General features: G+C 40.9%; 1 protein-coding gene across 1 annotated transcript; it reads right to left on the bottom strand.

Moving 5' to 3' along the window:
• Positions 1-447: 447 nt before the first annotated feature.
• On the bottom strand, positions 448-21,182 carry RNF138 (ring finger protein 138; the record flags this gene model as incomplete). The annotated part of the gene is given in 9 exon segments (XM_081951170.1): positions 448-2,977; positions 4,488-4,665; positions 7,485-7,590; positions 14,404-14,475; positions 17,459-17,574; positions 18,236-18,401; positions 19,679-19,805; positions 21,027-21,164; positions 21,167-21,182. Coding segments are annotated over 8 exon segments (810 nt in total). The 3' UTR covers positions 448-2,977; positions 4,488-4,596.
• Positions 21,183-22,884: the final 1,702 nt, after the last annotated feature.

Raw genomic sequence — 22,884 nt, 5'->3', positions numbered from 1 at the left:
TAGGATACAAATCTAACAAATGACATCAACACAAAGAAGATCACACAATCCTGAAGTCTCTCCATGGCCCATCTCTGCTTAAGATTGTTATTTACTGCTAGAAATGCAGTATTTTTTAATTATCAAATTTGTATGCTGCTCATCTCATGGTATGACTTTTTTCACCAGCACTATGTTTGATTTATTCAATTACATGAGCAGAAAAACAATCTGTTTGTAAAAATAATCATAATAAAGTGATATATTGGAATTGAAATGTAGTTGTAATATGACATGATCTCTTGAAAAGGATTGCACTGGTGTTTTGCTTTTGAAGGGCAACCAAACAATACAGATAGTCCTCAATTTACGTTTGTTTAGTAATGGTTCAAAGTTACAATGGCACTGAAAAAATGTGACTTATAACTATTTTTCTTTTCTTATTTTAATTAATTTATAATATAAAATACAAAAAAATGCAGAAGAAAACACTAGGAAAGATAGGGGACGGAAAAAGGAAGGGAAAAGTTCAGGAAAAAGGAGGAAAAGTAAGAAAAGGTGTTGACTTCCAAGTCAAAATGGTGCAGTAGTATAAGATAATAGCTTCAAACCTCAACTTTTTACTTTTACATTACAGTATAAACTAGCCATTTCTATAACAACAAACCTATTTAATGGTAAAATCCAAAATCAAAGTTTCACTTTTTTCCACTGCGAGCACAAAATCCAGAAGCGGTTTCCAAGTAGAAACAAAATTGTGTTTTTTTCTTTAAACAAAGTTGTAACTCTTAACTCCATCATATATATTGATGGCAGCAAGTTTACTTTATGCAAAAAAATGGAAGGATACTTTGATTCCCACAATGGATGAATGACTTATGATCATTTTTTACTTATGATCTTTGCAGCATCCCCATTATCATATGATTAAAACTCAGATGCTTAGCAATAGATTTATGTTTATGTTTGCAGTATCCCAGGGTCATGTCATCGCCATTTGCGACCTTTCTGGCAAGCGAAGTCATTGGGGAAGCCAGATTTACTTAACAACTGGGTTACTAATTTGTCAACAGCAGTGATTCACTTAACAACTGTGGCAAGTAAGGTCGTAAAATGGAGCAAAACTCACTTAACAAATATCTCACTTAACAACAGAAATTTTGGGCTCAATTAAGGTTGTAAGTCCAGGACTACTTGTACCTGATTGGTAACACAAAATATCTAACCAACCTAATAAACATGACATCAAGCTAGGTGCCTACATGTGTATTTCTAATTACCAATGGTACCCAAATTCCCACAGTTCGCTAATAATGGTGATGTTTTTAATATGCCTTGCAGCATATGGTTTATTGTAGGTAACCCTGCTAACTTCCTGAACAGTCGAGTGGACACCTCTAAATCCAGAAAGGATATAAAGAGTTAGTTTAATTTATCATGTTGTTATCAACACTGCCTTGTACAGAATTAGTCATACTGACTTAATATTGTGACAGTATCACAATCATAAATCAAACAATCCAAGAAATGAGAAACAAAAATAAATTATTGTCTGGAGGGGGGGGGCATACAGAAGGAAATCACAGTACTTAGTATTATGCACTGCTGTGATTATTTCATAGAAAGACTTATTGTCTTATAACTTCTTTTTTGTAATGGTACCTTCTCTTGCTTTACATATGCTAATTTAACAGGTTTATCTGAACTCTAAACCCAATCCAGACATGTGTTGAAAATAGTTACTAATTTCTGGTATATTTCTATTCCATGGCACTTCAGAACAAAGCGAAGTGTTGTTGTTTACTGTGCAGTTAAACATTATTGCTCTCCCCAAAACAAAACTGAAGGAGGGGGGGATTCTGTAAATTGAAATCAATACATCTGAGTCATTCTTTAATTTTTTTTGATAAAGGAGTAATGTGTTTGAGAAAAAAAGCCAAATTCAAATATTACTATTTAACAATAAAGCAAAAGGAATACTCAAATCATGAGCATGTATGCAGAGATTCCATTGTCTGCATTCTAAAATTCTCTTTTATTCCATGAAAATAAAGCAAACCCCAAGACTTAATAGAAACACAGAATAATAATGCAGTGACACAAAATGAAGCTGCTTACCCATAATTATACTACTACAATAAAGATAGTTTACCAGCGAGTTTTTAAAGCAAGTAGAAATTTACTTGGTTTCAGGATAGGTTCAATTAGTAGAAATATCTTGTTAACTTAAACACTACAATCAACCCAATTTAATACTGGTCTAAGACAACACAGCATTTTTTAAAATAAAACTCTCTTATTATAAAAGCAGTCTCAGTAATATAACATTTTCAAAGTATTAGGAATCTACTATCTAACATTTCTGTTCTAAGTGTCATTTTACAAAAAAGAAAAACACTAATAAACATCCCATGTGAATTATGCTGCACCCTAAGAATCTTATTTGGGTCTTAAACAAATGTAAATTAATCATATAAAAGTAATGCTTAGGAGAAAAAAGAGTTTTAGAAAAGCATAGTGATAGAGGTGTTGGTGAAAAGAACTTTATTCTTTTTCTAGACCAAATCAGTTTTTAAGTCTGTGAATTCTGCCATTCTATTTATAAGATTCAGTAAATGGTTCTGTACTTAAGAGACTTTTAAAAACAATTAAGAAAATCCCTGCATGCAATAGTTAAGTTATGGATCACAATAAAACCATTCAGCTTTTAACTTCTACTTCAAAATACAAAGTATGCAAGGAAAATGGAACTATTCAAACAAGGGTAATTATCCTCCTTTTCTGCATTCTAATACATTACAATTTATTTTAATGCAAATAAAAGAGAGTTCTGTAAAATCAAATAATTTAAATAAAAAAGATTTTTTTTTCAAAGGCAGTGATATTTTCTCCAGAGATTTGAAATATTTCTACTAGTAGTTGGAAAATAGATACTTTATACTCTTTATACTACAATGTAGTAACACATGTTTTTAAAGTATTTTAAAATGAAATTTGCCTAGGGCAGCGGTTCTCAAATAGTGGGGCGCGCCCCCCTGGGGGGGCGCAAGGCTCCGTAAAGGGGGGCGCGAAGGCTCCCTTTCCATCTGGGTGCAACGGCGGCGGCGTGGGCGAGGCATAATATATCCCGCCTGGAAGTGGCAGCACTTCGGACTGTGGATTTTCATTGGAGCCGCGGGCTGGAGCTGTGCAAGAAGCCTGCTCGGGCGGGGGTGGGAGGGAGGGAAGCATGGCTGTCCCAGGCTTCCCTCCCTCCCCCCCCCCAGCCCAAGCAGACTTTTTGCACAGCTCCAGCCCGCGGCTCTGATGAGTCTCTGAGCAGTCCCCAGCGCTGCCACTTCAAGCCGGGATATATTCTGCCATGCCCTCGGCGGTGTCTTTATGCAGGTAGCTCGCCTCCCCGCCAGCAGCTCACCCGCAAGCATTCCGTCTGGAAGCGGAAGCGCAACAGCTGCTGTTGGGGAAGGGACAAAGGGGCGGCGGTCGCCCGATCTTGCCACCGCCACCCCTTCGCCCCTGGTAACGGTGACTGTTGTGCTGCTGCTTCCAGCTGGGATGCTGGAGGAGCTGCTGGCAGGGAGGGAGGGAAGAAAGGGAGGAGGGAGTAAGGATAGACAAGCAAGAGGGAAAGAGGAAAGAAGGCAAGCAGGCAGGAAGGAGGCAGAAGGAAGGAGGGAAGAATGGAACTGGAAGGGAGGCAGGGAAGGAGGGAGGGAGAAAGGAAGGATAGGAGGATAGGGAAAGAGGAAAGAAGGCAGGCAGGCAGGGTGAAAGAGGAAGGAGGGAACTGGAAGGGAGGCAGGAAGGAAGGGAAGGAGGAAGGGAGGGTGGAAGGAAGGATAGACAAGCAAGAGGGAAAGAGGAAAGAAGGCAAGCAGGCAGGAAGGAGGCAGAAGGAAGGAGGGAAGAATGGAACTGGAAGGGAGGCAGGGAAGGAGGGAGGGAGAAAGGAAGGATAGGAGGGTAGGGAAAGAGGAAAGAAGGCAGGCAGGCAGGCAGGGTGAAAGAGGAAGGAGGGAACTGGAAGGGAGGCAGGAAGGAAGGGAAGGAGGAAGGGAGGGTGGAAGGAAGAATAGACAAGCAAGAGGGAAAGAGGAAAGAAGGCAAGCAGGCAGGAAGGAGGCAGAAGGAAGGAGGGAAGAATGGAACTGGAAGGGAGGCAGGGAAGGAGGGAGGGAGAAAGGAAGGATAGGAGGATAGGGAAAGAGGAAAGAAGGCAGGCAGGCAGGGTGAAAGAGGAAGGAGGGAACTGGAAGGGAGGCAGGAAGGAAGGGAAGGAGGAAGGGAGGGTGGAAGGAAGGATAGACAAGCAAGAGGGAAAGAGGAAAGAAAGCATGTGACTACGGTGGGAGACGAGGAAAGACCGGTGTGCTATGTTATGCAGAGGTGTACTTATAACAATTTTATAGACAAATTATACTATTTACAGTCGCGCGGGGGGGGGGGGGCGCGAAATGTTTTCTTCTTCCTAGGGGGGGCATGACAGAAAATAATTGAGAAGCACTGGCCTAGGGGAAAACAATTGCTACTGAATTGGATACAGAGTTCCTCTTTATTAACATCAGACCAGACTTCTCCCCCCTTGTAGATAGTAGTGATGTAAGGAAATTAGAAGCTTCAAAGGTTCACTTGATAAGATTCCTCAACAGCATTTTGAAACAGAGTTTCTTCATCCAATTGAAGATTCTAAATAACAAAGTAGTAGTGAATTAGAAACAAAACCTTTAAAATCAAACTATTTTTCTTTAATACTCTGCATTATTACTTAGAAAATTGTAAAGATACAAATTTTTGTATGATTGGTTTTGTTTAGTTTTATCTTCATATTAAAAGCAGCAATAAGGCTTATTGTTAAATTCATTTACTCTGTTTTAATAATGATGTTAAAAATAAACTAAGTGAATTCCAAACACATAAGGAAAACTTCATTTGATTTTAGTGTATCCTGCCATTACTTAAAAGAATTCAAGATACTTCTTAGCCAAACCGCCTTCTTTTATAAATCTCTCTGTTCTTCTCTGAGAGGGGTGAGAAGAAATTTTAAGGCGTAAGATCTGACTTCCTGTACCTGCATAGCTTTTTTTTTTTTTAATATGGAAGGATTTCTATCTTCCATATAAAAAGGATTTCTATATTCTCATTCCACAATTCTGGCACATTAATAAGAAACTGTTGTTTCTCTTTAATATGCCACAATTGTTTTGAACTTATTACTCTCACAATACAATTTGTACTCTTTCCTTGATCAAAAGCCCTTTAGATAGTCAATAATGCCCTGATTGCTTGCAGCTTGCCTATTATAATTTGATATACACAGGGCTGCCTTTGAAGATCTCTAGAAGCTTTAACTGGTATAGAACCAAGAGCAGTGATGGGCATACCTTAGCATGCCTATGTAATATCTCTGCTTTTGTGAATTGTACTGGTGGTTGATTGATTTCCAGATACAATTTAAGGTGCTAGTACTTGAAGGGTTGCTTACCTACCATAGCATTTTTAAAAATTAGATTTTTCTTGATCCTTATATTCTTCAATGGTTTTTTTGCTATTTCATATTCTTTAATTACATCGGAACTTAATGTCTTTATCTTGACATTCCTGACTGACCTTTCATTTTAGGATTGACTTTGATTTTGGTTTTCTAATTTTGATATTTTGCTCTTGTGCAACTGCCACTGCTATACTGTAGCAAGATGGTTAGACAGTTTGATAGGTGATATTTTAATTCTTGCAAGCATCTTATTCACATCCTTCATTATTGGTGCCAGGTCTTTTTTGGACACTACTTTTAATTCAATCATTGTCTTTCTACTGGCAATTCTGCACATGCCATAATTTTATCTTTTAATGTGTGTGTATGTCAATTATTTCAGTGATGGCCTGTACTGGTTCTGTTATTATTACTTCTGTACTTCTTCTAAGTTATCATTTATGTAGTCCATATCTGTTGTTTCCTCTATATTTCCAATTGTTGTTATCTACTATTATACTCAGTCTTTGGGTCTTCCATTTTCACATTTTTCTGAATTCCTTCCAGTTATGAATTTCTGAAAATTTTATTCCTGGAAATGAATCTCCTTTGATCATTCTTCAGTGATATTTGTGATATTGTTATATTTGATTCTAACAAGTACCCTGTTTCCCTGAAAATAAGACCTCCCCAGATAATAAGCCCAATCGGGCTTTTGAGCGCATGCGCTAAAATAAACCCTCCCCCGAAAATAAGCCCTCCCTGAAAATATTGCAATAGAGCAGCAGCCATGAAGTGACCAAGCGTATCACGTCCTGCACCTCAAAAATAATAAGACTTCCCCGAAAATAGGGCCAATCGCTTATTGGGTGGGGGGGTCCAAAAGAAAATAAGACCCTGTCTTATTTTTGGGGAAACATGGTAGAAAGTTGTGGAAGGAATGTGAATAGAATAGACATCTCTTATTTTAAAAGTAGATATAGTGTTTCTGCTTTTAAAAGAGAAAATACTAGTCATGCTCTTCCCATTAAGTTAAGAAGCCTTTAAGAATGGGGGTAAAGGTGATGTTAAAAAGCCACTAGTCTCCACTAGTGCCAGTATCAATCCACCTTCAGCTGAGTTTTAAAAAAAACCTAAGCAAAATCTGACCCACTTAGCACAGAGGAAAATACCAGGAAATCCCAGGAATATAGGCTTGGGGAAAAATTAATACCAAACTATTTCTGAACTGTTGCCAGCAAAATAACACAGAGGTCTCTATGTAATCAGTTTGGGGAAGCTTAAGTAGACATTTTTAAAAAACTTAATCACTCCCACCCTATTCTGCAATGTTGATATGGTATAATTTTTCCAAATCTAAACACTTAAGTGTTCAGATATGTTTAATGAATGAAATGCAATGTCTGTGTGCTTTTTAAAGTATGATCTATGCCAAATTTAAGGGTAAAAAGTGAAAATAAGACCTCCCCATATTATTGAAGACCTCCCATATTATTAAAAATGGAAAGGTTATGTCAAAAAGAGGTAAAAAGTTTTTTTAAATATGGCATTTCATTATTTTACTTTACATACCTTGGGATTAGCATAATTTCAAATAAGTACTCTTCAGAAGAAAAAATCTTTTTTGTTTACACATGCAATTAAATTTTATAATTCACTACCATGAGATGTGGTGCTGGCTACTACTTGGTTGCCTTCAAAAAAGGTTGCACCAATTCATGGAAGACTTAGGGATCGATGACATAATCTGGATGGCAATGTGACTGCTTTGGAAGACCATCAGCTGAAGGAATAGGGTATTTCTGCACAGTTAGTTGGCCATTCTGAGAACAAATGCCTGGATTAGACAGGCCAGGGTCCAATCCAGCAGTATATTGCTTATATTCCTACAGCTGACTTTAACAGAAATAACAACAAAATAACAAAAATAAATAACACGTGTATCCTTAAATATTAACTCTGTTATATCATTTGAGCTAAGCCACAAGACCTTTTATTATTTTACATATAACGAGCTTTTTACATATGTACTCACTGCTGGGTCTACTTGATAAAGATGCTTGTCATTACAATGATCCAATAGAGTCTGCCTTGTGAAGTTACTTTCTTGACATAGAGGGCATTTGAAAGTAGGCTGCTCACTGAAATAAACAGCAACAGAATTTTTTTAAAAAAGTAGAGAAGCAGCATACAATATGTACAAGGAACTCAATGGATGAAAAATAAGCTCACAGGGCTATCTGTTGTTTGCAGCAGATGTCTAATTTAATATGCTTTGGAAATACTGACAATAGTCAGTTGTAGTGATTGAATAACAGAGTTGGAAGGGATATTACAGGTCTTCTAGTCCAACCATCGGCCCAAGGAGACCCTATACCATTTCAGACAAATGGCTATCCATTCTCTTAAAAGTCTCCAAGTGATGGAGCACCCACAACCTCTGAAGGCAAGCGGTCCCACCGGTTAATTGTTGTCACTGTCAGAAAATTTCTTAGTTCTAGGTGGTTTCTCTCCTTGATTAGTTTCTATCCATTGCTCCTTGATCTGCCCTCTGGTGCTTTGGAAAATAGGTTGTGGGAACAAGGTCACCATGGTATATGTGCAGATCAGTTTTCCTGATTGGAACACATATATGGAATTTGGGACTGAAATAAATTGAGTAATGAACACGGGTTGAGCTGGATGCCCACTGGGAGGGCCCCATTTAGAAAGCTGTGCTTGCAAAGCTAAAGTAATATCGAAACCATCTTAACAGGGACTTTCAAACTGAGGAAGTAACAGCTTGCAATGTAGAAAATGTAGCTGCACTGTGTATATTTCTGCATATCCTGTTCCAACCACATAACCATGAACTGTGATGTTTCTATGACTTGCCACACCTACACAGGAAACTATTGTGTACGATTCGCGGAACCCTGCCTTCTTTTTTACCCTAATAAAAACAGCTCCCCGAGACTGCTCGGGGCGACGATTTCATCCCGAACGGTGTCAGAGCCTTCTTTTCATGTGTCTCGCCCCCGGTATGAGAGGCAGCCTCAAACCGGGCCAAAATTCCCTCAGGTCGCCACTGCTAGTAGGGCCCCATGGGATCGCTGCAACTGGTGACCCCGACGTGATTCGGCTCAGCGTGCCTTGGGAAGGACGCTTCGGACCATCTGTACTTACTCGCCTGGGAACGGCCGCGCGCATTTCATCTCAATCGGGACTGAGACAATTCGAGACTCTTCGGTAAGTATAGGCGGAAAGTTTTCTCAGGATCCAGCTCAGCACCTTTCATGAACTGAGAGAACTAACCGATTCTCTTTAGCTGCCTTTAGAGGGCATAAGACCATCCCTCACATCAAAAATGGAGACTAAAATTGCCTCAAATGGAGGGAAATCTCTCCCTCGTTTGAAGAAAAAAAAAATTAATTGGCCTTCTGTCTTAATCATGGCAAACTCTTACCAACAAACCAAAACAATTGGCTGATTTTAAAATAACAGGAAAGTCCTGCCCATGATATAAAAAAAGAATTTGATTTACCTTCTAAAATATATTTGGCAGATATGATTAAAGTGTGTCAGGACATAAGAACATCTTCTTATAAAACTAATTTGTTAGTAGCTGCTTTATTGCAAGGCAGCAAACCTCAAGAAAAGCGTTATTTTAAAAGAGAGTGTAAAAATCCAAGGAGGGGCATGTCTGTAACATCTCGCCCTCTCTTTCATCAGGGATCAAAACCCTAGTACAAAATGATTTATGTGTCTACAATTGTAAATTGTATCAGTTTTAAAATACAACTTTCGCTTCCCCTTTCCTGACTTGCTTTTGCAATCCTCCCCCGCTGTGCATTCAATTTCCTTTGACTTACTGTTCTTTGCATCTATAATGATAGTGTGTAAAATTAATGTGATTTAATTAATTAATTGCTGGCCAGCAAAATGGATGTGTTTTCGCCTTGAGGCAGTCTGACACAGACAGTAGTCGTTCAGGGCCCTATAATCACTTTTGTGATTGAGACTACTGCCTGAGTTTTCACTGCTTTGGGAGTAAGCTAGTTCATTGAAATAAATTTAATGACTGATTTATTGCAAAAGAAATGTAACTATAGGTGTGAATGGGTACATATGTAGTCAGTATTGGATGCTTGAAATGTAAGGTTATAGGTGTGAATGGGTGCGTATGTAGTCAGTATTGGATGCTTGAAATGTAAGGTTAAAAAGCAGAGTGTGTTGTTTTGCTAAAAGAGGTGTTTTAAATGAATAATGAGAAAATATTTTTCTCCCTGTCTTCCCCGAAAAGGGAGCCTGTCGTTTTAAAAACAAATTTTTTCCCTTCCTCTCACCCCCCTCTTTGCCCCTGGTGAGAAGGCAGGAGGAGGGGGGCTGTGTTCTTTTCACCATTTTTTTTCCCCTCTCCCTGCCAGCCTCAGAAGGGCGGGGTTAAGGGTGATATCTGATGCCTGCATCTGAAGTTTTAATTCAACTTTGCTTTTTGGAAAAATTTAATATTGACTCAAATTACCTTATTTAGATTGTTTGTTTTATTTTTGAAGCTGTTTTTTATTCTTTTATGTTTTTATGTTTGCGTGCACTTTGCATACTTAACAGATGGCACGTTTGTTTGTTTATTTGTTTATTGATCTGTTGTTTGTTTGTTTGTTTGTTTATCTGTCTGTCGGCAGCGCTTAGTTGCTGCCTTTTTAAGAATTTTTACAGAGATGACTTAGAAATTACAATATTCTAACAGAGATGTAGTTAGAGAGAGTGAGTAACATTTTTTGTTTGAATCCAGCTCAGTTTACAAGGACACTTAGAAGGACGATCAGATATTGGTGTTGAAATAGATGGGAAAAGGAATGATATGTGCTTTGTTTATTGGAAGGAAATGGGAAGTCAGGATAGAAGTGGGAAAAGGAATGAGACAGAGGAAGAAAAAAGCAGGTTGCTAAGGACAGTAGAAGAACGAGATGTTAGCGTTGGCAGTTGGAGGTTGTTTTGGGACCAAATCAATGTGCAATTGGTCATTGTAAGAGAGGATTTCAGATAGTGAGAGGAAGTCAGAGATAGTGAGAGGAAGTCAGAGATATTTGAGGATGGAACATGAAGATGAATATGTGAGGACTTATGAAATTTGGCAAATGGATGATTCTATACCTTTCCTTTGCCCCATGGAAATATTTGCACATTTCCATGGATATTTATTCATGATCAACCACTGCATTCGTACCTTTGTAACGTTGGGACGCCCAATTGTCCAACACACACACAATTGGCTTGCCCTGCGGTTCTCATGGCCAGGGAATTGCAGAGCGAGCTAATTAGACTCACAAACATGCCCTGAATAAATCAAAAGAGGAAAAATGCCTCGGCCTCCCAGCCCTGCAAAACAAACTCAATCCTTGTTTATTTACTTTGAATCAATTGAATTTTTCAATTTCTCATTCGACCGCTTATCAGAGGCATTTTCAACAAAAAACAAGTTTGCCTCTTCATCTGGTATATTTACACCAATTACCAGACAAAACATGGTTAGGACCGATTACTTTAATTACTTGGGGGTGGGGCTAGGCTGCTGTGTTTACATCTACAGGGTCCAGCCAAAGATGTCGTGCCACCAACCCCTGACTCCTATCCCAGAGATGACAACGGCGACTCTACACCAACCCGATCCTGTCATGCCAGTCATCCAGTGACATGGGGAGATGTGAAGAATTTAACCACCAAAGCGCACCCGAGAATTTGTGTGCTGCAATTTTTGTGTTTGATTGATAATAACTGTATTTTGAGCTGTCATATCACCCATTCACTTGAACAACACATGAAACAAGACTTATGGGTACAGCTTGCATACATCACACAAACTGATGCCTTTTGTTTGTCTGAAGTGTATATATGGAAAATTTGCTTTCTACATGTTTAATCCCAAAACCACCTCTCACGTTGCCCCAGGGTCAGGTTTATGCCTTGTATAGACAACTGCAGGGATATCCCTCTCCTGATAATAGCTCCTTTTCTAGCCCTTTGTAAGAAGATGACTTTACAAACCATCACACTATGAACAAAACTTACTCAGTGACACTTTTATCTCATTTCCTTCGGAATTGTGCATCAAACGGAATAATTCTGCCACAAGGAAGCTCTCCAACATTACAGACCCTGCACAAAAATCCTTCCACTGCCTGGCACCTGCCCTGAGAACCATGGTCTCCAACAATCCTGTGCAAACATGGAAGGGGATGGACCTCTCTGATGCCTTTAATAGATGGTGGTCAAAATTGCCTGGTTTGCAAGCTGTAGTTGCGCTTATTGGAATGATTGCTTTAGGCTGCATAATATTACCCTGTGTTTTGCCAATCTTTGTTCGTACTATCTCTCATAGTTTGTCATTGTTAGCTGAAAAAAAGGCAACAGCACGAGTTTATGCGTTGCTACACACTCATGGCTCCTATCAACTCCTGCCTCAGGAAGATGAGGTGTCTGCAAAAGTTCCCCTCACCTTAAACAGTGAGGATGAGAACAAGGACACCACTGAACAAGCCTCTGGCAGCATCCCCTCGCTCACTGCACCCTTCGCATTAACCAACTGAGAAGGGGATGAAGAAGAGTGTCTTTAAAAAACAAAAACGGAGGAGATGTGGGAACAAGGTCACCATGGTATATGTGCAGATCAGTTTTCCTGATTGGAACACATATATGGAATTTGGGACTGAAATAAATTGAGTAATGAACACGGGTTGAGCTGGATGCCCACTGGGAGGACCCCATTTAGAAAGCTGTGCTTGCAAAGCTAAAGTAATATTGAAACCATCTTAACAGGGACTTTCAAACTGAGGAAGTAACAGCTTGCAATGTAGAAAATGTAGCTGCACTGTGTATATTTCTGCATATCCTGTTCCAACCACATAACCATGAACTGTGATGTTTCTATGACTTGCCACACCTACACAGGAAACTATTGTGTACGATTCGCGGAACCCTGCCCTCTTTTTTACCCTAATAAAAACAGCTCCCCGAGACTGCTCGGGGCGACGATTTCATCCCGAACGGTGTCAGAGCCTTCTTTTCATGTGTCTCGCCCCCGGTATGAGAGGCAGCCTCAAACCGGGCCAAAATTCCCTCAGGTCGCCACTGCTAGTGGGGCCCCATGGGATCGCCACAATAGGTTGATCACCTTTTCTTTGTGGCAGCCCCTCAAATGGAACACTGCTATCATGTTATCCTTAATCCTTCTTTTTACTAGACTAGACATATCCAATTCCTGCAACTGTTCATGTTTTAGCCTCCAAGCCCTCTAATCATCTTTGTTGCTTTTTTCTCCACTCTTTCCAGAGTCTCAACATCTTTTTTATATTGCGGTGACCAAAACTGGATGCGATATTCCAAGTATGGTCTTATCAAGGTATTATAAAGCAGTACTAAGACTTCACGCGATCTTGATCTTTTCCTCTGTTAATGCAGCCTAGGATTGCATTGGCTTTTTTGATTGGCTCATATTTATGTGATTGTCAACTAGGACCTGAAGATCTCATTCACAGATAGTACTTTTGAGCCACGTTCATCTAATCTGTATTTGACCATTTGGTTTTTCTTGCCTAAAACCTTACTTTTCTCTACACTGAATTTCATTTTGTTAGGACTCAAGTGTTCAAGTCAGTCAAAATCCTTCTGGATCTTGAGACTATCTTCTGGGGTGCTGGCTATTCCTGTCAGCTTTGTGTTGTCTGCAAATTTAATGAGTTCCCATTCTATTCCCTGATCTAAATCGTTTATGAAGATATTGAAGAGTACTGGGCCTAAAATGGAACCTTGAGGTTATCCACTACTTACTTCCCTCCATACAGATGTAGTTCCATTAAGGAGTGCCTTGTCAGCCAGTTACGAATCCATCTGATGGTGATGCTGTCTATCCCACATTTTTAAACTTACTCATAAAGTAGGTTGTGGTCTCCTCTGTCAAATGCCTTACTGCAATCCAAGTATACTATATCCACAGCATTTTGCTGGTCTATTAATTTAGTCACTTTGTGACTTGAAATAATGTTGGCTTCTGGTTTACTTACTTCTAGGTGTTCACAGATCTATTACTTATCTTTTCCAGGTCCTTCCCAGGTATTGAGAGGCCAGGTTGACTGGTCTGTAGTTTCCTAGATCTGTTTTTTTCCCTTTTTTGAAAATGGAAAATACAGCAGTTCTTTTTCACTCCTCTGGTAATTCCCGTGATCCAGGATCTTTAAAAGACATGGTTCAATGGTTCCAAGATCATGTCTGCCAGCTCCTTTAAAACTCTGGGATGTAATTCATCTGGTGCTGGTGATTTGAACTCGTCTAGAGGTGTACAGGTGTTTTCTTTCCAGTTTCTTGTCTATTTTAATTTGTATTCCTAGTCTGTCTTTTACAGTTCTGTTTTGGGTAGGTTATGCTATTTTTTCCTTTTGCGTGAAGAGAGATGCAAAGAAGGAATTAAGCAGCTCTGCTTTCTCTCTCTGCTTATCACTTCCTTGGCATCTTGATAAAACATCACCTGTGACTGGTAGCAGGGATCAGAGTATCCCTCAGTTGCTTCCAAAATTTCAGGCAATTCATAAATACCTGGGTGTTCCCCCCCCCCCCCGAGTGGGGTGCCCAAAGGATTTCTGGAAATTTATTCTCCTACCAATGACTAGGGCCAGCAGTTTCCCTTACAATTGAGTTCTCTTCCGGGGGGGGGGGGACTCTTCCGGGGGGGGGGGGGAAGGTATAGCTTTCACATTATCCTGGCTCTTATGATCAATGATGTAGAATAATGTTATTATTACAAAATTGGCACATGTTGCAATAGCTATTTGTTTACTACTTCATGCAATACTTTAAAAATTAGCAGTTCACACAAATGTGTTCTAGCTTTCATATTATTTTAGAATATATTTTTGTTAAGTCCACCCTCTTTCTAGTCATAAAAAACAATAGTTATTAATAAGCAGGGTTATTCCTACCTTGCAGGTTCTTCAGGAACATGTAGATTAGAGTTTTCTCCCATTTCCGAAGTAGAAGAATCACTCCCAAAACTGAGTGAGAATTTATTTTACAGTAAATAAAAAAACTTAATAGTTATGATTATTAGATAAATCCCTCTATCTTTGATTTATAAGTGGCATCTCTAAATTTGATAAACAAAATTCATTTGAATAAAATATGTGCATATTTCTTCCAGATTTTCTCTCTCTCTATGTATGTCTATGTGTATGTATTTATATATACATACATACACACATTTATAATTGGAGGAAGAAACAGAAATAGTAACCAAGGAGCTAGCATTTTTTTCCTACAAGCTGTTAAAAAATACCAGTGAAAATGCTCTCAAGTTATACTACACTGCAATTGTTTAAGTGGATGTGCATTTGAATTCCCCAGTCTAGACTACAGAACTTGGGCTTCAGGTGTTTTCCAAATACTAACTAGATTTGTCCTTGCTTTCCTGTTTACAACTTCACATAAGAACTCCAGGACCTGCTGTCACTTTTATCATTGCTTTATTGTTACAAATTTCTCTCTAATACATTTAATATTAATTATAACTATATCTATGAATGTGGTTTAAAATAGTTATGCCTTATCAGTCTATAAGGAACATATAAATATGGATTAAACGCTGCATTCAACAATTTTATTTATTTATTTATTTTATTTATTTATTTCTTAGATTTTTAGACCGCCCCTCTCCCAAAAAGGGACTCGGGGCGGTGTACAGTCAATACAATAAAACCAGTCATAAAATTAAATATATTTAAGCTACATTTAAGATACATTTGGAGGGGAGATAGGCTGTACTAAGAAATAAATAATTCTAATCCTAAAAACATCACAATTAAAACCCCAAGCCCTAAAATAAAATAAATCCCTGGGAGGTAAAACTAAGAAAATGCCAGGCCAGCTGATTGAAACAGGTGAGTCTTTAACTTTTGCCGGAAGGAACGGAGGTCGGTGGTAGTTCGAATGTCTGGGGGGAGGTCATTCCAGAGGGTTGGGCCCATCACAGAGAAGGATCTACTCCTAGGTGTCGCCCGCTGGCATTGCCTAGCAGACGGCACCAGGAGGAGCCCCTCCCTGTGTGAGCGGATAGGTCGCAGGGACGTATGTGGAAGGATGCGATCCTGCAGATAACTAGGTCCTCTGCCATGGAGTGCTTTAAAGATGGTGATCAATACCTTGAAACGCACCCGGAAGGCCACAGGTAGCCAGTGCAGCTCGCGCAGGAGAGGTGTTACGTGGGAGTAACGTGTACTTCCCATAATAACCCGCGCGGCTGCGTTCTGAACTAGCTGCAGTCTCCGGATGCGTCCCAAGGGAAGCCCCATGTAGAGGGCATTGCAGTAGTCCAGGCGAGACGTCACCAGCGCATGAGTGACCGTGCGCAGGGCACTCCGGTCCAGTAGGGGGCGCAATTGGCGCACCAGGCGAACCTGGTGGAACGCCCCCCTTGCCACGGCTGCCACATGGTCCTCCATTGACAGCCGGGCATCAAGGAGGACGCCCAAATTGCGCGCCCGCTCCACAGGGGACAGTTGTTCGCCCCCTATGGCCAGCGATGGGGTCAGCTGGCTGAACCGAGGTGCCGGTAACCACAGCCACTCAGTCTTGGAGGGGTTGAGTTTGAGTCTGTTGTCCCCCATCCAGACCCCGACGGCTTCCAAACACCGGGACATCACTTCGACAGCCTCGTTGGGGTGGTTTGGGGTTGAAATATACAGCTGAGTATCATCAGCGTAGAGATGGTACTCAACCCCAAAACCACGGATGATCTCACCCAGCGGCTTCACATATGCGTTGAACAGGAGAAACTTCTAAATCGAAAAATGGATTTTAAATTTATCAGTAAAATTAGTGATATATTCAAAATAAGAAATAGTTGTTTTATCTCTGAAGTTTCTCCTGAAGATCGGTCTTATTTTCTTTTCAGCCCCAAAATAAGCACTAGATCTTATTTTTGGGGGAAGTATTTGTCGCTTACCTTAGGACCACTGTAGCCATGCCTCCCATGCCAACACCTATTGTGCTGCTACCTGACTTCTCCTTCAGCTGCTCCCAGCCAGACATCGTGTGGCTCGTCGCGCCAGTGATGCCGCTCATGGCAGGTTGTCATGAGCCTTGTTGTGCTGGTGCCGTTGCTCACAGCAGGAGGCTACATGGCATATTGTGCCATTGTGCGAGCAGTGACACCACCGTGACGAGCCATGTGGCATCCAGCCATGAGCTGCTACAGAGGTCGGGCAACGGCAAAATAGGTGTCTGGGAGGCCTGGCTCTGGAGCATGTGGGGCAGCTCCATCCCCCACCCCCATCCTAGCTTGATTTTTATGCTTGTGTCTCACCCCACCTCATACAATCAGGTGGATGGGGTTTAACTAGGGCTTATTTTTGGTGTATGGCTTACATTAGGCGCAGGGCTAGGGCTTGTTTTGGGAGTAGGTCATATTTAAGGAAAACATGGTATTCCTGAAAATCTTGCTGTTTATTTCATGATCTGGCTGACTCAGACAGCTGAAAGTAGCTCTTACGTCCATTCAAACTTTTAAGAAAACTGAAGAAATGCATTAGAAAAAACACAAATGCTGATGCAGTTATACTCAGATATGGAACAATACATTGACAAAGAGCTTCTTGGTTTTGGCTCAAATATTTTTTTTAAGTACTTTTTTTATTAAAAAGTCAGTTTTATGAACCGTATACATAATAGAATATTAAATATTTTTAAAAAGATCATTACTTCAACAGAACAAAACACTGAATTACATAAGGAAATGTTCAGAATTTTATTTCATAGTGGAACCAAAGTTCCAAAGTTTAGATTTATTTTAGTCTTGTCCTAATCACATTAGCAATACCATTAATAAATGTACAACTCTGTATTTCACCCATCACCATGATGAAAATTCTGTACTGTAAACAGTTCCCATTAATGTTTATAGTACAGAATTACTGTACGATAAAGCATTAAAATTTGGTTTGGATATCCTTTGGAAAAAATATAAAATTAACTACACATCACCTGTTTCCTGTTGAATCCTGAGATATGTCTAAGTTTGGAATTATAGAAGGAACACCATATTCATCTTGATACCTCTTACATGATTTATAATGCTGTCTCATACGAGAGAATCTAATCTGTAAAAGATATATTTCATTTAGATTTTTAAATACTGGTATAAAAATACTTCAGAAAGACACTTTAATGATATGAAGACCTGGGAGAGACTAACAGCTGGGAGACTACCAGTTCTTATCTTCTCTTTGGCATAACAGTTGGTTGGGAAGCTTCGGGCCAGCTTCTCTCAGCACAATACACCAAATATGGTTATTGTTGTGAGGAAAATAGAAATTAGGAGTATTAGATATGTGTCCTCCTTGAGCCAACCAAAAATAAAAAGGAATACTAAAAATAATAATCTCAAAGGGTAGGTAAATCAAATAGTTTATGTAATTTTAGGGTGCATTCTAATGAATCTACAGTATCTGCTTTTGAACAGGATAATGCTGATAGATTGGACAAGCTTTCTTCCCAGACTTAATCTACAAATTTGAAAGATCCTCTGGATTAAATATGTGTATGTTTGCAGCAGAGGTTTGTTGCTGCTGGTTTGACCCGGATCGGCCGAACTGGCAGTGGAAGGCTCCGTCCACCCGCCCAGACGCTTCTGCGTATGCACGAAGTGTTGTAAGCACGTACGGGAGCACACCCGAACCAGTAGTAAAAAAATTAGCAACCCAACTCTGGTTTGCAGCAATAATTATCTATTTAAAACTGACTATTTTGCATTTACTGTACCTGTTTTTCACAGCATCTACAACTCCCCACCAATTTCTTCATGTTATTTTCAACATCTAAGGCTCTGTTGGGACGTGCTTTTTCTTTTCTGGTTACAATGCCTCGACATAATGGACAGTGTGGTCCACCTTCTTTCATAGCCATTAAGAAACACTTCCTGCAAAATCTTAATCAAATATAATGTGGCAGTGAATGAACAGACAAATGGCAAATCAAAGTGACATGCTTTAATCCTGTGATGGCGAAACTATGGCACACGTGCCACGGGTGGCACACAGAGACATTTCTGGGGGCACGCGAGTCGTTGCCCTATCAGCTCCAGTGCGCATGCGTGCGCTGGCCAGCTAATTTCAGCCATGATTTTGGGCCGGTTTTTGCCCTCAGAAACAAAGCGCCCAACGCGCAAACCAGAAATTCAGGAATGGACTTCCGGTTTGTGCTTTGGGCTGTTTTTGCCATTTGTAGGCTTCAGGGAAGACTCCTGAAGCCTCTGGAGGGATAAAAATGGCCCAACCCGGAAGTTCATTCCTGAACTTTGGGTTTGCGTATTGGGACGTTTTTCGCCCTCTGAAGGCTTCAAGCTTCCCTGAAGCCTCTGGGGGGCGAAAAACAGCCCAATGCGCAAACCGGAAGTTGGAAAATGGGGCATTTCTAGCCTCCAGAGGGCCTGGGGGGGGGGGAGGCCACTATCGCTCTCCCCAGGCTCCTAGAAAGCCTCTGGAGCCTGGGGAGGGCGAAAAACAGGATCCCCGAGCCATCACGTGCCAAAAGCGGGGGGGAAGGTGGTGTGTGTGTGTGTCACATGCACATGCAGGGTCACGCCCATGCACGGGGGGAGGGCGCATAGAATATGAGTGTGGGAACGTGGTCACACAACCTCTCTGTGCTCCCCCCGCTTTTGGCACGCAATGGCAAAAAGATTAGCCATCACTGCTGTAGTCTAAGGCAAATCATCATCCAAATTTTATGTATACTGTGATGATACTAGATTAATGGAAGCTAAGGAGGAATTAAGTGGTAATAACCATTAAAGTATGAAAATGGAGTAAGTAGATTCTGGAAGAATAAGAACTCAATGGTTAATCATCATAATTAGAAATAGAACATACATCAGCTCCACTGGGTAGATGAGCTCAGAAAATCAAGTCTACAAGGCTATTGTTACTTTTATTGAAATTGGCTATAACAGAAACCTCTGCAGTATCTGTTGCTCCTTCTTATATTTTAGTAAATTACAGGGCTGTCTGCCTGAGTTGTTCTCAAATGTTATTTTGTAATTCTGGATTTTTTAAAAAACATTTCAGCCCTTTTTGCCTAGATAATGTTCTTGCATATTCTGGAAAAAGGGCAATATTACTGCCATAGATGTATTCTTACAAATAGAAAGGAAGAATGAGAGGGAAAGAAACAAAATACTGAAAAATGGGTTAGTCAGGTACCCACATATGTTGACAAATGGAAATCCTGACAGGTGTTTTGAACACATCTTGGCAGACAGGACAATAATAATCATCTTCATTGAAACAAATTGTGGCAGGTTCCTCATTCATGACAGCAAACTGTGGTATTTCTGAAAGAAGAATAATTAACATCTGAAGTATCACTTGAACCCTAATGGCATTGACAACCAATTGCAAAAGACAAGGATACCTTTAGCACCATCAAACAACGTTTGCCTATCTCAGATCCTTGGAAAGGAGTTGGATAAAGTGCCAAATACAGTCTAAACATCTGGCTGTATGCACCAATCATAATAATACTACAACTACACTAGATGAAATACTAGATGTAATAGTAATGTTAAAGTACTATTTTTTATAATACACACACAGTGCTCAGTATAGCATCACCCCAAATTAACAGATAGAGGCAATGCATAAAAATGCAATTAACTGATAATAATGAATTGGGGGGGGGATTTCTCAGTCATTTTGCAATGTGAGAACTTATAGCTCTCCTACAGATTGTATGACGTGCGATGACCACAGCAATGATAGTTTGGCCTAGCTTATCCTCCATCACACTAGACTTCTACTGTCTCTGCTCTGGAATTTGGGGAAAGAATAGACAGCTTCAACAGCTGAAACACCATCGGGGAGAGGGGGCGGTCTAGAAATTCAATAAATAATAATAATAATCTCCTTCAAATTTATTTTCTAGGCTTCCATTCCCCTTGAAATCAGTTTTTTTTACAAACCCTTTGCACAGCTTTCAGTCATTGTATTTGGAGCCTTGCATAATATCAGCCACAGGCTTGTTTAACATTTGTCTTTTTCTATATTCCCTTGCCATTTAATAAACAGTTGCCTGGATTTGGAGAGACCAAAAATCTAGTCTGTAACTCACATAAGCCCATAGAATATAAAGTGAAACTTTTTCTATTTTATTAAAAGTAAACAGGGCTGGGCTTGGCCCTGTGATCTTCGAACTTTGCTCTCTCTGTAGGACGGCTTGTGTGTGTGTGTGTGTGTGTGTGTGTTGCCAAAATATTTTAATCAATGTTGACTTTCCTTCGCATTTTGGAATTTGACCTGAGAAACTTCTAAATCGAAAAATGGATTTTAAAAATGAAAAAGACAAAACGGAAGCTCCTGTCACACTACCAAAAGGTAAGGGGCGCGTGAGCGTGAAGAGGAATCTCGCCTGCGTGGCGCGCGGAAGCCTCAGGGGCGGGACGCTGAGCCACGCGCCCTAAGCCTCCCTCGCGCTTCTCAGGTCTCAGCCTGGCCAATCCTCCCTGAAGGCTGCCCGCCCTGAGCCTCCAGGTGCCGTCAAGAGCTACCGCCACTACCTGTCAAGAGAACGGGAGGGTCTCTCGCAGGCCTTGGGAGTGGGCCGGGATCTTCAAGGCGCCCCGGGGCCAAACCGGTCAAACCACCACCGCTCTCCATAGCTGTTAGGCCGCCGCAGCGGCGGCCTAGTCCAAGAGGCGGTGCTGGGTTGCCATGGCAATAACTCCCCCCTCCCGTTTTGCGGGAATTGTTATTGAACAAGAGTGGCTGTCGCTGCCTCTCTCGGCCTCCACGAGGGGCGACGGGAAAGCTGCCTTTCTCGCTCCTCAGCCTTCTCGCGTGTGAGCTAACTGGCCCGGACTTAAGCTGTGGGTCTAGTAGTAAAGCCAAATGGCTTCCTCGGGACGGAGATGCAAGAACCGGGCTTAGGAAGCCGTCAGACAAGAAGCGCCCTTCGAACGTTGGTTCTTTTCCCGCCTTCGCCCCAGCAGCGATTCCCCTCCCCAGACCGCAGCCCGGCGGACCTCTCGATTTGCGAGGAAGCCCTATTGAAGCTACTGAAACTTAGTGCTTAATAAAAGTATACAGGATGGCATAATAAGCTCTGGACAAACCATAATTCCTGAGCGTCCGGCGAATAAGGCTCCTCTGTTTAAGCTAAACTCGCAGCAGAGGTGGTGGTTTGACCGGTTTGGCCCACCGGGAGCCTTGCAGATCCCGGCCCAGTTAGGAAACTTCTTCCAACTTTGGTCTTCTGTTTCCTTGAGGCGGCCACGAAGCGTATGACTGCATTTCTTAACTCTGCTCTGAAGATAAGTTGGAAGCACAAGCGCTGATCGCATTTAATTCGATCTCTTTTTGTTTTAACTTTTACCACCCATTAATGGTACACAAACCATTGTAGATGCTAAATAACCGGCTTTTTTCTGCTAGATTATCGACCTTTTCCGTCTCTTTCCCCCCTCCCAGCTTGCCTCCTGTAAGTTTTAATAGATGGACCTTGCTTTACCTGCTGAAACTTTTATTACGTGGTTGTTAAGAGAACGGTCCTACGGGCTGGAAGATTTGGAAAGCCCAAGCCACCCAGGTCAATCCTTTCCGTTTCTTTTCTGGGTTAACCTTGATTAAGAGAACACGAGATTTTTCTCCTATTGTTACGTCGCCGATTTTTACTTAGACAGCGAGGCTCTGCGTAAACGTCAAAAGAACTCTTGGTTTATCATCGGTAAGGTCGGCGTTTTTAAAAGGCGACCCCTGTCGTCCCTCGCTTCTCTTAGCACGGTATGGAGCGTTGCGACCGCCGTCTCTTAACTGCGGTTTGCACCCTAAATTGGCTTAGAAGCGTTATGGCTTAAGCCAGAGGTCTTCAAACTTTGCAACTTTAAGACTTGTGGACTTCAACTCCCAGAATTCTCCAGCCAGCTGGCTGGAGAATTCTGGGAGTTGAAGTCCACAAGTCTTAAAGTTGCAAAGTTTGGGGACCTCTGGTAAGCTCTAGGCAAGCCGGCTGCACCCTAGGGAGTCACCATGTCACCATTCCAAGCTATGGCAAATGAGGGAGAACTACAAGCAAGTCAAATATTCAGTGTTAAGTGTAATAAAGATATACTGAGGTTATGTATTTTTGTTTGTGTCTCTTTTGGGTAGCACTTTATAGCCAGGACATAGCTGACAGGATATGCCGTTAAATCCAAAAAATAAATTACTTATTTGCATCAGTGTATGCCAGGCAAATGAATAGAGTAGAATTCTTTACTGGCCAAGTATAATTAGATACACAAGGAACTTGTTTCTGGTGCCTAAAGCTTTCAATGTACATACAACAATAGTGGTAAGTAACGAAGTTATAGTCATGAGAAGAGATGGGTAATAGGGAAGATGAGAATAATGATGGCAATACTGCCTTTTTAGATAGTT

The sequence above is a fragment of the Natrix helvetica genome (genome assembly GCF_964273705.1).
Source record: "Natrix helvetica genome assembly, chromosome: 4".
Lineage (NCBI taxonomy): Eukaryota > Metazoa > Chordata > Lepidosauria > Squamata > Natricidae > Natrix > Natrix helvetica.
Note: the sequence above shows the minus strand (reverse complement) of the source record. Positions and strands in the feature narration are given on the sequence as shown.